The sequence below is a fragment of the Rosa rugosa genome, chromosome 3 (assembly GCF_958449725.1).
Source record: "Rosa rugosa chromosome 3, drRosRugo1.1, whole genome shotgun sequence".
NCBI lineage: Eukaryota > Viridiplantae > Streptophyta > Magnoliopsida > Rosales > Rosaceae > Rosa > Rosa rugosa.
The window spans coordinates 49,441,236-49,457,491 of record NC_084822.1 but is presented as its reverse complement, the minus strand read 5'-3'; the positions used below and the strand labels follow the sequence as shown (position 1 = coordinate 49,457,491).

The following is a 16,256-nucleotide window of genomic DNA, read 5'->3' as shown; positions in this document are numbered from 1 at the left end:
CCTTTGCATAGGATGGTCTCGATCTTAATTTTGCTAAAGAGCAGGCTTTGCAGAACGAATGATGGGCTTTGGAAACAACCAATGAGGATTTTGGTTGAGCCATGAAGTCACAATTGACTTTAGAAGTAAAAGGAGGAGTCAAAGAATGGTCCATGGCGTCAAAGCCATGTTGTTGCCGTAGGGGGTAGACGGCGCCGGTCCTAAGTGGCCGGTCTTGCACAGTCTTGGAGCCGTGAGGCGCAGGTGCATGTCCTCGAACCAATTTTTGGTTCTAACTTCTCTTCATTCTGAAGAATGGATGTCCGTGTGAAGTCTTTAATATACGGATCATCATATCATGACCTGGGTGTCCCAGACAGTCATGCCAAAGCCTATATATGTCAGAATCCCATAAATCATCTCTCATAACATGATTGGATTCAATTACTCGAATAGTGGTTGCATACAACCCACTAGATCGACACATAAGTTTCTCTAAGACTCTTTTATGTCCGTAGTCATTAGAGGTGATGCAAAGGAACTCTTGTCCATTCTCACAATGTGTTTCCACATGAAAACCATTGGCTCTTATATCTTTGAAGCTCAAAAGGGTTCTTTCGGCCCTAGGAGCGTAAAGAGCTTCAGTGACATTAATGATTGTGCCATGTGGCAACAAGAATTGAGCTGGTCCTCGACCATGAATCAATTTAGATGACCCTGCCATCGTAGTCACTGAAGATCGAGTAGGCGTCATCTCAAGAAATAACTGCCTATTTCGAAGTATGGTGTGCGTAGTAGCACTATCCATGAGGCATTCTAGCTCTCCGGGAAACATACTTGAATGAATAAAGTTTGAATCAAAATCGACACTTTATTTCAATGAAAGTCAATGATTACGTCAAAGTTTCTAAATTTAATCCAAAAAGGATAATCAAGCTTAGACAAGTAGTAGTTACTCAATCCGTTTGGTAATTCCAATTTGGTTGTGACCAGGTAAGGTAAGGCGAGATTTTGGTGGAGCGTTGATCACTTTTAAAACCGTTCTCTCAGTTCAAACCTTTCCTAGACATCACAATTACTTTTGAGTACGCCTAGTGAGAAAGAGTTATAACCACTGTCTTTGTTGATAGTTTCGAAATTTTGGATTTTGATTGAAACCAATGACGTTTATATGGTCAAATTTTTATGCTTACGAACGCTCTTAGTCCATAGCCTACGAACGCTCTTAGTTCGTAAAAATCGATGCTCACGGACGCTCTTAGTCCGAAGATCACGAACGCTCTTAGTTCGTATATAGCGTGAATCCCCACGATTCCGCTTTCAAGAATCGAACCCACGTTATAAGAAAGGTGGGATGTAGAAGAAGGGATTTTGTAAGTCCCTGAAGAAAAATAATTTTAAATTTCAAAAACGGGAACAACTTACTTGTGAAAACTTACTCATGAATTTTGTAACTTGAAACTCTCAATACACGCGCGTGTTGATGCAAGCGTGTAGGATTGTAGGCGTGCTATCGATCCTGGGTCGGGGATTGCAAACTATCTTTCAATTCCTGCTGTGTGGCCGAGATGTGCAGGGTTGCAACGTCGGTTTGAAAAAACTTGTTGAAATTTGGAGCAGATTCTCTTCTGAATAGCTTCCACTTCGATTGATGTACAGGTCTCAAAACAACTCCAATAGGGCTGAAATTTGGAGGTCAGATAGAAGAGACAGAGACGAACAACTTTGATGAAGAAAGGATTTTGATCAGAGGTTCCAAGCTAGACGTTTCTGGGCTTTCAAACAGACTGATGTGCACAGGGACTAGAGGAGAAAGTAGGAGGAGAAGGATGCAACGGGCGTGCAGCAGTGCTGTAGGGGCAGCGGGCGTGCGGCGATGCTGCAGGAGGGCAGCGGTGGTGAGTTTCAAAGGTGGTGGAGCGGCTAGCGTGGGGCGTGGGCTAGGTGGTTGCGGTAGTTAAGAAGATTTTCAGGTTTTTGGTTTTTGGTTTTTGGTTTTTGGTTTTTGGTTTTTGGTTTTTGGTTTTTGGTTTTTGGTTTTTGGTTTTTGGTTTTTGGTTTTTGTGGTTAGGACTCGTGCTGATAACGTGTTTTAAAATGAGAGAATTTGAGAGAGATTGATGAGAGAATTGTGTGTTTCATTATTGAGAATAGGAGCCCTATATATAGGGATTACAAAGTACATGTTCTAATGATACAAGGAAAATTATTCCGAATAGGACTAGGAATTCTAGAACATTCTCTCCTATTACAATCATGGAACTACTCCTAGTTTGATAAGGCACACAAAGTCGATTTCCTTCAACACCAGCAACTTTTCCAACAATACCCTTATTTTTAACTCACACCCAGCAAATCTCACGCTCAAAACTCACACCCAACAAAACCCTGATTATCTCGGCATCAATGAGGGTCGCGCCAAGTTCGTTCCCCAATTGAGAGGAACTCGTGCAAAGCATCATTATAGAGGAAAGACTCGGTGCCTAGTCGAGGAAAAGAAGCGCAATCTCAAACTCAAGAATATCTCCATCTTGTACTGATATTCGGTGGTTGTTGGCCGAATATAGCAATCATGTTCGGTGGTTGTGTTCCGAATATTTTGCTAAATTTTGGTGGTTATCCGCCGAACTTTTCTACTTGGTTCGGTGGTTTCCTACCGAATATTCTAATGACTTTCGACTTTTCTTGACCGATTGAAGTGCGATAAACTGCAGTAAATTTTTTTTTTTTCGGTTCTATGATAAACAAAATACACAAACCTTATTTGACGCCTCCTAAATCATAATTGCAGTCACAACTTGGTCAATATCATGCGTATTAAACCCTTGAACCAATTATAAAGGAAGGAAAGTGAAATTTGGGTTTAAGGTTTTGCTCGAAGAAACAACCTGACAACGTAAACACAATGAAATGCTGGGTACAACTGAACTGCTGGGTACAAATACAAAAAAGAGTTGTAAACTTTTTGGTTTCTTTTGTTGTTATTTTTATTTACCATGACTATTATTGTCATTTCGTATGAGGATATAAATGTTTTTTCATACAAAATTGATTTGCTGGGTCTACTTAGAAATTTGCCGGGTACATTTAGAAAGACCCTTTTGGGTAAAAAATGAAAATTAGATTCATTTCTTTTTTGGTATTCAATGGTTTGTTCAACCGAGTCAACACACTTGCGTTTTGGCTACCTTAATTAATGTCCATGAAAACAAATCCATTCTTTTTTGGCAAGTCATAACCAATTCAAGAAATCAAATCTGAAAAGATGCATTTTCACAGCTGATCCAAAGCTATCGATTTCGCAGAGACTATATATAACACAATAGGACAATAGCACAGCATATCCATCTGTCCAGCTCTCTCACTCAACTTCAAGATCTTCAGAATGGCCTCCATGTTTAAGTCGTTCATTGTCATTATTCTTTTGAGTCTGATTAGCAAAGGTAAAGTAGTTGCGCCAAGTTATATATCATCTTTCATTCTCTCTTTGTTGATGTTTTGATCTTGTGTTCATGACCAAAATGATTTTATTTAAGAATTTCTAACGTAATTCTTAGATCCTAGACCCAAAATACATACATGGCCCTTAAACCTTAAAAATCGGGTCATGTTGGACTCCAGTACTCCTAAGCAAGTGTTTGAGAAATTTTTATGGACTTTGGGCGGTGGTTGAATTGTTTGAGTGCGAAAACCAAAATAATTAGTTTAGTAACCCATGAGGATCCGGAGGCATTTTTCATTCAATTGGTTTCATATATTTCATTTATTAACGTTGCAGGGTATTGTGCTTGCTTGGACAAGATCAACATTTTAACTGCCAGAAGTGGAAGAGAGGTACAAGGCCAACCCGAATGGAACGTAACTGTGACCAACAACTGCCCATGCACTCAAAAGCTCATAAAACTGACGTGCCAGGGGTTTCGGACTGCGGAGCCTGTGAGTCCTTCAATCCTATCCAAAGATGGCGATACGTGCCTCCTCATCAATGGCAATGAACTGCCGGCGGGTAGTTCTGTGTATTTCTCTTATGCTTGGGATCCTCCTATCGTTTTCTGGCCTGAGGATTCAGTTGGTGTAGGTTGCTGACAGTGGGCTGCTAAGCTAGTAGCTTGGAATTTCAGTTCAATGTAATACATGCAGATTCGCTTTTCTGCACCAAATAATATGAGCTCTGATTTGAATGCCAAGAAACATATATCAACCTCCGGTGTCTTTTTACTAACCAGTGATATAGTGGTATTTCCGCCCACAATATTAAGACTCGAATTAAAATTCTTGTATAGATGAGAATCATGAGATTGTCTAACACGAGATGTTCAGTTACGGTACCGATACATCATGTAGATTAATATGATCGAGAGAGAGAGACTAATTTTTTTTTTTTAATCAATCGATAAATGATTGTCACTAATACTCAAGCCAGAATGGGAGAGACTAACTTCATGCATTAGTGCTAATTTAAAACTACTCTATTTCTTTATCGAACTAGTCTACGTCAAGTCTATGAATAGTTCAATACTTGCTTTTCTCAAACAATCTAATCAATATATTAACTTGCTAAGACATCAAGAGTTTAGAGACATTCAAAGAGCGATAGAGACTGACGGAAAAATAATTATTAAAAGGTGTAGATTTAGGAAAATTGACAGCTTGTTCACAAGTACTCTGAATATTTCTACCATATGTGGACAGACCACCTAAATACTCACTCCTACTACCTGAAATTCCCAACAAGGAAAAACAGCTGAAAAATAAAACAGATAGTACAGAACATTTCATTTTCTCCTCTTGGCAGGTGGCTGGGGTATGTCATCCTCGTCCTCCTCATCTTCCTCATCCTCTTCATCATCTTCCGTCTCTTCATCCCCATCGTCGTCACCGTCGTCATCGTCATCGTCGTCGTCTTCCTTCTCCTCCTCATCATCATCGTCTTCCTCTTCGCTGGCACCATCACCATTGGCCGCAGGCACATCTTCTGGATCTCCTTTGCCCTCAACTTCGTCCCCGGAGGCGTCCTCCTCATCTCCTGCTTCATCATCCTGGTCCTCACCACCCTCCTCATCACCGTCTTCATCGTCCTCAGTTTCACTTGCATCTTTGTTCTCAGAACCAGGTTTCGTCACAGCATAAAGATCAGTGATAGGGAACCTGCAGACAAAAATTTTAGTTAATGCAATTGCCCCTAGAAGAAAAAAAACATTAAGCAGAAACAGAAGCGACACTACTAACCCTGTGACTGTGTAAGGTTCTTTGGGCAAAACAGAGGCGCTGTTAGGTAGAGATCCCATCTGAAAAAACAAATGCAACTCATGGTGAATAAGAAGATACAAGTAGTTTCCTTACCAAGAGAAGGTAAAAGAGCAACTGATTGAACCTAATGTATCATTACAGAGCTTCCTAAAATCAGGCCAGACAGACTCACATAGAGAAAGAGGATAACTGCTCTGTTTTCAACAAAGAGAAGAGATATAGCATGCCACCAGTGGTTTTGAAGTTTTAATTATACAACAGCATGAAGCTAATTTCCAACAACAATAATTGCATATAAGATAAAGCATTGCCCCTAACTATTGTTGAGGTTGGTAAGGGAAGGAGGATTGTGAGAATTGAGAAAGACAGGACAGACACTACTCATCTTCACTAAGTTCTCTTCTTCTCTTTGGTATGAGCCTAAAACTGACCTCAACAATACTCTATCTTTCAAGACCATGGCTCTGGCCAGAAAGCTGACTTTGAAAATTCGATCAAAAAAGCAACAATCTATATAATTTAACAAGGTCCACATCCAGGGGAGATGCATAATCAACCTTTAAAATTGGCATATTGGCTTAACGTTCTCTTCTCTTAATCCAGATATTCTTCTGGCCTCTGTGTTTTCTTCTCAAGTTAGTAGCCTAGCCTAGTTCAAGTTTCAAAGGTGAACCATAAATCGAATTATTATCAAGAGGTTGAGAAACAGTAGCCTCAAATTTTCTAATATATCCAGAAAATTGGAAACTCAAAACTCATCTCGACAAATCCATATAACTTAAGAGAAAAAGAAAAATCATACAAAGCAAAATAATCTAACAAACATACCAAGCCTAAGCCACACTGAAAAACCAAAAAAAAAAAAAAAAAACACCCAAATTCTTTAAGCACAAAATAGCAAAAACCCCCAATGTAGAAACCCAATGCAGAAAACTAAGCACAATGAAACTGGCAAATACAAAAACCTGATAGCTCAGAACCAAAAAAATTAAAACAGATAAACACAAACTATTTCAAACTAATTACAACAACTAAAGTTAGGCAAAATTTAGCAAGGTGGAGTAAAAGAGAGCATACCAGCAAGAAAGAGAAAGCAATAGACTTGGCAGCCTCAGCCACCAGAACCTGCCCAACAGAGCAGAGCAACTCATTCAGAACAAACCCATTGGAGCAGAAGCTCTCCATCTCCATACCCAAAACAAATTCTAGAGAGAGAGAGAGAGGGTTAGGGTTTTGGGAATTGGGGGCTTAAGCTTTAGGGTTTTTGAGGATATTGTACGAGAGGAAATTTGACGCTATCGTAGCCACTAGAGGACTAGGACCTGATTTCTAAAACAAAAGAGAGATAACGTGACCGGGTGAAAAATCACAGACGTGCTGTGTGCCGTTGGATATGTGGAAAAGTACAGCTGGCTAAATCTGATATAACAGTGTTAGAGAAAAGCAGTGATTTAGTTGTCGTTTTCGTAGATTGACTTGTCCGTTAATTTGGGCTTTGCTCTTTTTATCCAACACAAGACAGTCTTTTGGTCCTGGTCCAACAAGACAATGACGAATGAAGAGTTGTTCATAAACTTGTGAAAAATTGAACTTCTCATATAAAAAATATAATAATCATAAAATATAAAATAATTAGTAATACTAAAACTCTTTTATTGAAGCAATTCTAATTTCTATAAATCTTGTTAAATGATAAAATCTACCATTTTTATTCTATTGTTTTACTTAATCTATAGCAAAGACATTTTTTGCATATTAGATACGTTCGTACATAGAATTTAAAAGTGATCTTTGAATGTTCTAAAAATCGGCCTACGCAATGACCAAGTGTCCCGATTAGTCAATAGTCGCCTAAGTTGGTTATGCGGGAATTAGGCGATCATGTCAATCTGAAAAATACAAAAAGTTAGCCAAAAAAATTTGAAACCATCACGATAAATCTAAAAGTAAACTATGAGCAAGTCTTTACTTTTTTTTTTTTTTTTTGGAATAGAAGCAAGTCTTAACTTTTATTTGTTTGGGTCCTTGACCCAAAACACCAAAATGAGCAAAAATTATCTCACTTACCTCAACAACAGATTTTTATTCCCACATACACAATTTAACAACAAATGACCATTTTACCCTAAACCCAATTAAAGAATTACATCAGGCCACTCTCTATCTCTCTCATCCCTCCGCAGATCTGTCTCTCTGTCTCTCTCTCTCTCTCTCTCTCAAATTCCTCCTGTAATTTCTCTCTCTGAAATTTCAATGGTGACGCCGCGGAAGAATAACCCTAAGGCTTCTCCGAAATCGAAGAAGACACGGGAGCGAGATGAACCGGCGGCAGGTGCTTCTTCCACAGTCGTTGACGGCGGAGAGATGAATCCAACGGAAAAGGTTCCTTTTCTGCCGGAATCAAAATCATCAGCTCGAATCTCTAGATGGACGATCAGAAAGCCTCTCTCTCACTCCTTCTTTTGCGACGTCGTTCTGTTTTTTATACAGAGTCTGATCGGAGCCGGAGCCCCGATCCGAGTAAGGACGAGAAGGACGACCAGAAAGCCGAGTACGCTTCGAGTTGGATTTGTTTTGCTGCTTTCATTTTTTTTCTGGTTCGTTCGTCATTGCGAACCAAGTGATTTGATGCTTGAAACGCTACGTTTTGATTTTGCAATCTGCGTGGTTGGCTTGGCTGTGTGAGCCAGTGGCTCACCGGAGCTGTGTGGATTGACTTGTGTTGTGTGTATAACACTGAGTGAAGCAGTGACTGGGATTGTTGCGTCAGGAAGAAGAAGAAGAAGAAGAAGAGTGGAGGAGTTGGATTGCGACTGGGAGCGTTGCTCCGGCCACTGGTTTCGGAGCTGTTGCCTTTTTCTCCTCTCTTCTTCCCAAACTGCTTATTTACTTTTGATTTTCAAAAAAGCACTTTCTCGCTTTTCATCTCTCTATCCATATAAATTTCTGGGTGCTTGGATTTTTTTATTTATTTTTTGGTAAAATGGGGGACGAAAGTCCAGAAGGAAAGAAAAATGAAACAAAAAAAAGAAGAAGAAAAAAAGTTCTATTGGGGCAAATAAAGGTCTATTAAATGTTTATTGGGGGGCAATAGACTTTTTGAATTGATGTAATCTCCTCGTTTTTTTTCTTTAATCAAAGTTTTATTTGTTTAATTCAAGGAAGATTAATTCTCATTCCGACGACCGAAAGTTCTATTGAGGGGCAATAAACGTCTATTGGGGGGCAATAGAAGCTTATTGTCCCTCTATTGGGAGGCAATAGACATCTATTGAGGGGCAATAGACTATTGGGGCAATAGACTATTAGGGCAATAGACTATTGGGGGGGCAATAGACGTCTACTGGGGGGCAATACATGGCTGATAGTCGTCTATTGGGGGCCAATAGACGTCTATTAGGGGGCAATAGATGTCTATTGGGGGCAAAAAAACTTTCCGGTGAGATTTTCAGCAAATTCCGGTGGGCGGCAGCCGGTGACCGGATTCCGGCGAAGTCTCCTATGGTTTCTCTCTCTTCCATTTTCTCTATCTCTCTCTCTAAGTAACAAAGGGGTGAGGGGTAAAATGGTATTAAAAAAAAATTAAAAACAAAAAAAAATCTTAATGGGGTATTAGGGAAGACTCCCTTAGAGTGTATTGGGTAAAAGACAATTAAAAAAACTTAATGGGGTAAGTGAGAAAAAAATCCCTAGAAATGGGGTAAATGGACAAAACCCCTATTTGTTTAGATCTAGTCCATTCAGCAGTGCTTTTGTAAGAAGCGGTTTCAAGAACCATGTTAAGGACTTGGGCTTCTTCTTTGTTTTTTCGGATAATAAGGACTTGGGCTTATAGAAGAAGGAAAACATTTTTCCAAGAGGAAAAGTGCTTCCTGTGAGCAGCTGGCCTATTTTTTAGCACATTACCTTTCTGGTGTATTACTTGTTCTCAACCCTGAGCTGGGGAAAAGAGAAGAAGGAAAAAGTTTCCATCCATCTTAGCAATTATTCAAAAAAGACGGATTTATTGAAAATTAGCATAAGGTCTGAGCCCATTGCTGCTGGACATACAAATTGGCAAAATTGCCAAAAAGAAGAGAACACTAGGCTCTAATGCTCTGATTATTAATCTACTGACACTGTGTATCCCAGGTTCCAACTAGGCCTCATCAGCTCTGGAGTTCTAAACTGGAACCATTGGCAGAAGTTGAAGCATGGAAGCAACCATTGTCTGCTGGTGGCGGCACACCCCATTTGTCTCCAGACTCAAGTGGTTCAAACATGACAACTGCACCATCTGTTAGTCCCACTGCAAACTGGTTCGGCTCGTGTGGATTCGCAGCTATCACTAGGGGGTATGTTGCAGAGCTGCACCGGGAAAAAAAACAACAGCAATCAAGATTAGGAATCATTACTCAGTCAGTCAGTCGGAGTCACAACAGTTTGACAGTCAACAGAATATGTCATATTCTCATGTAGGAGAGTGCAAGCTCATTGAAATCAATGAAATGATTAATCACCTGACATTAGGCGGAAGATAAGCATAGGGGTTAATCTGGCATTGCATTTGAAGATTCGATGCTGCAAACACGCGCACAGTTCCATCAAGAAAGCTCGCGTAGACTAACTGGCTATCACAAGAGAATGTTGCATAGGAGATTGGTGCTGAAGATTCTCCTACTACCCACTGAAACATGAAACAGAAAGCATGTTATGATTTGAAAAGAGAGGAGAGCTGATTCAACTTCTTCATAGCCGTTTCTCCATTATTGCTGTTATTCCAAGCATGTTACAGATCACAGTGCACTCTATCATGGTACTAGGAGTGCTCTTGTCAAAGCATTCAAGTAGTTAGTTGTCATTTGTCATCAATTAGAGTACACCCACCAGAAATGGAATCAGATAATTAGAGGGTAGAAAACAAAAAATAGCTTCAAGTACCTTCTTCTGGCATTCAAGCCTCAAGGTTTCGTATACAGCAAGTTGAGTCTCGTGTACAACGAGGAAGTGATTCTGATCCTTCTGATACTGAAGATGAGTTCCAAACAGTGCTGTGGGTGTTGTCCAAGCTGGAACCTGCAAGAAACTGTTCTTCTGCCTTTCCCACTTATCAGAGCTCCACACAACTATCTGGTGAAAGAACACCAAATTTTATCAGATGTTTATTCATAAATGAGAGTTACAGTTTTTCTGACTTGTCAACACAAACCTGAGCATCTGCTCCAGAAGAAACAAGTGTCTTCAGAAGTTGAGAGAACGCAAGGCCTGTGACTCTCTTAGAGTGACCCTTGAGCTTTATCCTAACCTAAGAGCAGGAAAAAAGTGGCCACCTAGTTAAACATCTCTTTAAGTATGCATGCAACAATCAGCACTCCGCAGTATGAAACAGCATACCTCATCGATACGGACATTGTATATGTGAATAGTCGAATCATCAAATCCAACAGCAACTATATTATTGTCTTCAGGGTGGAAAGCAACACATGTTACCACAGGTGGTGGCGACATGAAATTTGTCATCGTCTGCAGTTAAACAAGTACTCTTATAAAACTAAAAATAAGGAGCTTTATTGGCTGCATGATTAATACAAACATATAAAAGATTGTTGACCTTGAATGTCATTAGGTTGAACAACGATATCTTCCCTCCCGAGGCTGACATGACATACGAATCATTCTTGGACAAAGCGAAGCAAGGTATTGCATCTTCAGGTTTAGCACCAGTAAGATCATTGATCATCAGGATGCCTGAAGCTTGTTCCACGAATTTTGGGGTAACATTGGTTGTTGCCTAGATGACAAAAATTTATAGCAATAAGCATCACTTTAGATTTTAATTAAAAGAGAAGATGCAGATTGAAACTGGGTGAGTCAAAATCTTTCACTTTTTCAGTAAGTTACAGGATTAGAACATATTGAGATTTCATACCTTTCCAATCGTACTACGGTCAGCTTGTGGCCACCTCCACAGTAGATGGGTTCCATTTGATGATAATGCCAGAATGGCATTACCTGAATTAGTGTAAACCAACCTTGAGATCTGCAACAGTAACAGGAGAAGTCAGTAAGTTTCTTTCTTTATTCTACTGACAGTACACTGTTAAAAAATACATTCTCCTCTCTTTCTGGATATATCAGTGTCGCAAAGGCACTTAACATCAACACTAAAAAATACGGGCAGTGTGCATAATTAATGAAACAGAGAAAAGTTTGGCACACAGGACTATCGTTTATAAGGAGAAGTACTACACTAATGCCCTCTTATCTGTGACAAGGATGAAGAGTAATTGTGTGTCCCTGATGCTATTCGATACGGATAAGAAATCCAACCTTGTCTGTTTTAACTTTAGTTGTCGAGAGCCTTAGAGACCGAAGCCGAGCAGTTTCACTAATCTCAGTGGGCTTCCAGATCTTTGCAGGTTTGAGCTCTTCAGTTAACTTTGGTTTCTTATTATCCTCCATGCTTCTGGTGCTACCATTCTGTCAAGAATGCTCAATTACTCAGTACAACTTATGATATATGAATATTTAGTTATATACAGATATAAATATGTAGTAAAGCCACTTACTTCCTAATTGAATTGAATGAGAAGTAGCAAAAGTAAGAAAACTATTTAGAATTGAGAAGAATGAAGGAAACAGCTTTGCACATGAATCCTTTATATGCACTGACCACTCTCGATGCTTGGAAGTGGCCTCTTGCAAATAACTTGGGAAAAGAGGCGATTCTATTCAGGGAACTGAACTGACCTTTTCTGGTGCATTTCTAGAGGCAATAAGCGAGAGACTTTCATAATTGCGCATCAATCGGAGACCATCTGTTGTAGCCAAAACTTTGATTCTGTTGTCATTTGCAGAAACAGCTAACAAAGATCCTTCCTTGTTGAAGCGGATACGAGGGGTTGCCTGCAAAAGGAAAAGTTAATGTATAAATACAGCAGAGTGGAACAGAAGCAAACATAATCCGTGAATACTTGAAGGAAAACTTACTGGTAGACCTCCTTCAGCATCAATAGTAGCCAAAAGATTGATATTATCCATATCCCAAACTTTGATTGCATAGTCGTCACCAACTGCTAGATACTTATTCCTGGTTGTGTCAAATTGAACAACACCCAAAGATTGTTTTTGAAATCCTTGGTAATTCCTCTTTATTGTGCCTTCATTTTCATTCCATTCAACAACATGAGATTCTCCATCTTTGCTCGTCCCACATGAAAAAAGCCTGCATTGTGTTTAACATTGAATTTTCATGCTGCCAAATAAGAGACATAGATTGCAGAAACATTAGAACAGGAATAACAGACCAACCTTTTACCATCTGCACTATAAACCATCGTTGTGCATGAGAGGCTGGGAGCATCGTAATTAACCCTGGGCCCCACCACTTCATATAACCATGCTTTTATTTGTCCATCTACTGATGTCGAAAAGACAAACTGAGACATAGAAGCATAGGGAGATTATTAAGCAAACAGAGAGCAAATCATCCATGGAAAGGAAACAAAGGACAACCAAAAAAAGTTATGAAGTGAAGTCCTCACATGGACATGTTCTTTGCTATGAGGGCACACAGAATGAACAGGAGCCTCATGACCTTCAAAAGTATACAATTTTGATCCAGTAGCCACATCCCAGACCTATAGATCACAGAAATCGTATATATGTTTCAGAAATCATAGATAAGTTTCATGTTTTCTACAGCTAACTCTATAACCACTGTTTGGTAACCCCACCTTGATGGCCTTATCATCACCGCAAGTTATGACACAGGGTTGCTTAGTTGGGTTGCAGAACGCCAGATCATTTACACTACCAACATGAGCATCGATCTAGAAAATGATAATTGCATTAGAAAAGAAATTTACAATCTTAAGTCTTAAAGTGCTGCAAAAATTAGAGTAATAGCTAGGCACCTACCTCTAAATGCTGACGAACATCATCACCACCAAAATAACCATATAACTGCATCATGTGTTTAGAATATGCAACTCCTGTTTGAAAGACACAATGCTGTTTAATATAAGCCCGAAAAAGGTCATCATTTTAACCTATATATTCAGACTTACCGAATAGAGAACCATCAGGGCTCCATAGTACACGCTTAACTGAGACACTTGGATCCTTGACTAAAGTTGCCTGAATTTCATGAATTGAAAACGATTAAGAAGTCAGATGACTCCAGTGACATAAAATGCGATCCGGCTTTAATTTGTAATTCAGATAATGGACCATACCTTTAGTATCATTGAACTTGCCCCCATATCCCATGGCTGAAAGCTTCTTGATACCAACTTCTCCCTAGAACTGACTTCCCAGACACTTATATCCCCCATACTAGTTCCAACTGGTACAGGAAACAACTAGTCAGCTTACAGCTTATATACAGAAGAATTCTTGAAAGGAAATCTCACAGAAACCAACCTAGAAGTATAGTCTGTTGAAGAGGATGGAAGTCCATGCTAGTGGGAACTGAGCCCTGATTCAGTATCCGGGCAACAGCCTTCGGAAACTCATCAATTGCATTGAATGCTGGACTTAGAACGTGGCCTGGATTAACCCCTGGCAGCATAACCTACAGATTGCATAAATAAATCAGCTCCAAATTCCAAAATGTGTGCTCATCATGTAGTAGGACTTGAGCTTACCCTGTCTGAAACCCCAGGGAACCGTGTTCTGAACAAATCTTCAGGATTGGCTGGACTGTTCAAATATGAAGCTATATCACACAGTAAAAATATTATTAGAAGTGAAAATCAAAGATTGATCATGATCCGAAAGGCATAAAAAGATATGTGAAAACTAGTTATAAATAAAACTACCTGGATTTGCTGGACTGCCAAAACCAATACCTCCTGCAGAAGCTGCCAACTGATTGACACTGGGGGGTATGGACGTCCATGTTGACAAAGGAGGTGGAATTGGTACTGGTGCTATTGGGGGTTGGAAGGACTGACAGGAAATTTATATAAGCAACACTGATTGAACATTTAAGAAACACTCCTAAGCAAAATTAAAGATCAAGTCATGACTCATGAGTGTACCCCATTTACACCGATAGGAATGAAGCCATCAGCTCTCTGTACTGCTCCCATCTGTTGAGCCTGACCATTTGCTGCTAAATGAGCAAATGGATCGTTGGAATGTCTACAAGTGTGATCCACAAACAGGGTTTTTATTTCCGGATTTTGTTTAGGATTAGTACAAAGGGAATGCTGCCAATTTAAGCTGTCACATCGATTCTAAAATCAGTTCTTGCAACATAAAGAAGAGCATTATTGTAAACAATCGAAAAATTGAACTAATTTTCTGATATAAACAAGAACTTTTTTCTTATTTGTGGCCACTATAAAAATCAAATTCAAAAACTTGAAGGAATAAAGGATCAACCTTTGGTTAATAAGCGTCCGTAGCCTTGAACTTTTAATGCTAGGGAACTGTAATTTTTCACGGAAAGAAGGGTTGGCCTCAACAAGCTTCTTAAGTTCTTGGGCCATAATTGCTCTTGCAGTCCTTATATCTGCATAAGCAGAGAGTTGAGCATTGTCTCTGCATAACCCCAATCAAATTCACCATGCTGGTTAGGAATAACACTACAAGCAACTAGAGTTTCAAAACAAAACAAAAAAAATGTTCATAACATATACCTAAAATTGTTCAAAGTGAGCAGCTGAGTGATTTCCTTGTACAAGTCTTCGTTAAAACCTGCAAAGACTTTCAGATCCTTCACTAGGATATCTACTGCGGCAGCTCTATCATGTCTGATTAATATCAGTTAATTACATTAGATACAATGTTATAACAAAGTATAAAAAAGGAGAAATATTAATTAATCAAATTCAAGTGCTTACCTATCCAGCGCTTCTAAGTATTTCTGCTTACGAATTTCGAAGAATATCTTCATCGAATAGCGGTTGTCATCCACTTTAGTGAACCCGGAAAGATACTTCTCGACTTCATTCCAATTTCCCTCGAGCAATAATTCCTCGAAATACTTCATGTCGAAGAAGTATCCTGATTCTTGCTGAAGCCTATTAGGGGATTCAAAAATATAAAAAGTTTAAAAACCCAAATTCTACATAAAAAGCCTGAGCTGCATAACAAATCCAAAGATAAAGACAAGGGAGTTGGGTTTGGTAATTACTTATGAAGCGTATCCTTCCACTTGTCCTCGTCAAGGAATTGCATGATCAAGAAAGTGAGGTCTTTAGTCAGTGTTGTCGTTGTCGCCGATGGCGTCGCCATTAGAACAGCTTGTTATTATCTTCAACCTGCAGATGAATCAATGAGAACAATAACACCAAAAACAAAGATGGAGAGAAAAAAAAAATTCTTCCATCAAAATAAAAAGAAAGAGCATGCAAACAACTGGAGGGTCTGTTTGCTCTAGTGGATATAATGACAACACCACAACTGATCAAGCAAGAAAGGGAAGAAAAAAATTGAAAAAAAAAATTAGTTAACAGTTCAAGGTAGATTATTTATCAGAACCAAACAGGGCCTCACAAAGATTTTCTCTCTCCATGAAATTGATATTTCATTCAAAGCCACAGTGATTCATATCAATAAAAAGGGACAAAAATGCACCAAAATTCTGGTCAACAAAACGAATTGCAAAGAAAACTCTTTTGGTAATCAAATTGGAAACAACACAGTGGTCTATGATCATCTTCCAAAAACGACTTTTCATAAAAACGTGTGGAATTTTGCAAAAACAGAGGTCTTTGAGCAAGAGTTTGAGAAAATTAGGGTTCTAAGAAGTCAAGGAATAGTAAAGTCGAGATAGCCCAGAAAAATTCTAAGAGGGTAGAAAGACGGAGGTGGGTTTGGGAAAGCACGCGGAACTGAAACAAAAGCTAAAACCTTTTTACAGAGGTAAAGGTAAAAAAAAAAAAAAACACAAGAAGATTACCTGCAAAAACAGAGAAGAACAGAGCAAGTGATGGAACAGAGCACTGAACTCTCTCTCCTTCTCTCTCTCTCTCTCTCTCTCTCTCTCTCTCGCTTTCTCTGAATCTCAGAGACCTCTCTTTATTAATGGGACTCGT

The 16,256-nt window shown here is 39.2% G+C and overlaps 3 protein-coding genes across 3 annotated transcripts; 1 reads left to right on the top strand and 2 right to left on the bottom strand.

Annotated features, from left to right (window-relative positions):
* Positions 1 to 3,364: 3,364 nt before the first annotated feature.
* On the top strand, positions 3,365 to 4,065 carry LOC133737877 (protein TAPETUM DETERMINANT 1-like). The gene is made up of 2 exons (XM_062165355.1): positions 3,365 to 3,422; positions 3,758 to 4,065. The coding sequence occupies exons 1-2, from the start codon at positions 3,365 to 3,367 to the stop codon at positions 4,063 to 4,065; spliced, it is 366 nt and encodes a 121-aa protein (XP_062021339.1).
* A 515-nt stretch (positions 4,066 to 4,580) lies between these two features.
* Positions 4,581 to 6,542, bottom strand: LOC133738259 (uncharacterized). Its single transcript, XM_062165756.1, has 3 exons — positions 6,307 to 6,542; positions 5,209 to 5,267; positions 4,581 to 5,127 (listed from the first exon to the last, which is right to left on the bottom strand). Exons 1-3 carry the CDS (start codon positions 6,418 to 6,420, stop codon positions 4,755 to 4,757), a joined length of 546 nt encoding a protein of 181 aa, XP_062021740.1. The 5' UTR covers positions 6,421 to 6,542; the 3' UTR covers positions 4,581 to 4,754.
* Positions 6,543 to 9,213: 2,671 nt separating this feature from the next.
* Positions 9,214 to 16,256, bottom strand: LOC133738484 (topless-related protein 1-like). Its single transcript, XM_062166041.1, has 25 exons — positions 16,121 to 16,256; positions 15,353 to 15,479; positions 15,060 to 15,239; positions 14,856 to 14,969; positions 14,599 to 14,757; positions 14,253 to 14,436; positions 14,031 to 14,160; positions 13,857 to 13,927; positions 13,633 to 13,783; positions 13,446 to 13,555; positions 13,278 to 13,347; positions 13,129 to 13,202; positions 12,945 to 13,040; positions 12,753 to 12,848; positions 12,520 to 12,647; positions 12,199 to 12,433; positions 11,959 to 12,114; positions 11,539 to 11,688; positions 11,138 to 11,248; positions 10,820 to 10,999; positions 10,603 to 10,731; positions 10,418 to 10,513; positions 10,150 to 10,338; positions 9,729 to 9,895; positions 9,214 to 9,576 (listed from the first exon to the last, which is right to left on the bottom strand). The coding sequence occupies exons 2-25, from the start codon at positions 15,451 to 15,453 to the stop codon at positions 9,378 to 9,380; spliced, it is 3,276 nt and encodes a 1,091-aa protein (XP_062022025.1). The 5' UTR covers positions 15,454 to 15,479; positions 16,121 to 16,256; the 3' UTR covers positions 9,214 to 9,377.

Bases quoted from the DNA above. Each gene is read 5' to 3' on its own strand.
- LOC133737877 (XM_062165355.1), top strand. From the start codon at position 3,365: ATGGCCTCCATGTTTAAGTCGTTCATTGTCATTATTCTTTTGAGTCTG. The intron at 3,423-3,757 runs GTAAAGTAGTTG...TTAACGTTGCAG, and splicing joins TTTGAGTCTGATTAGCAAAG to GGTATTGTGCTTGCTTGGAC.
- LOC133738259 (XM_062165756.1), bottom strand. From the start codon at position 6,420: ATGGAGATGGAGAGCTTCTGCTCCAATGGGTTTGTTCTGAATGAGTTG. The intron at 5,268-6,306 runs GTATGCTCTCTT...TTGTTTTTTCAG, and splicing joins TTGCTTTCTCTTTCTTGCTG to ATGGGATCTCTACCTAACAG. The intron at 5,128-5,208 runs GTTAGTAGTGTC...TTTTGTCTGCAG, and splicing joins GAACCTTACACAGTCACAGG to GTTCCCTATCACTGATCTTT.
- LOC133738484 (XM_062166041.1), bottom strand. From the start codon at position 15,453: ATGGCGACGCCATCGGCGACAACGACAACACTGACTAAAGACCTCACT. The intron at 15,240-15,352 runs GTAATTACCAAA...ATCCCCTAATAG, and splicing joins TGGAAGGATACGCTTCATAA to GCTTCAGCAAGAATCAGGAT. The intron at 9,896-10,149 runs GTACTTGAAGCT...TTCATGTTTCAG, and splicing joins GGCTTGAATGCCAGAAGAAG to TGGGTAGTAGGAGAATCTTC.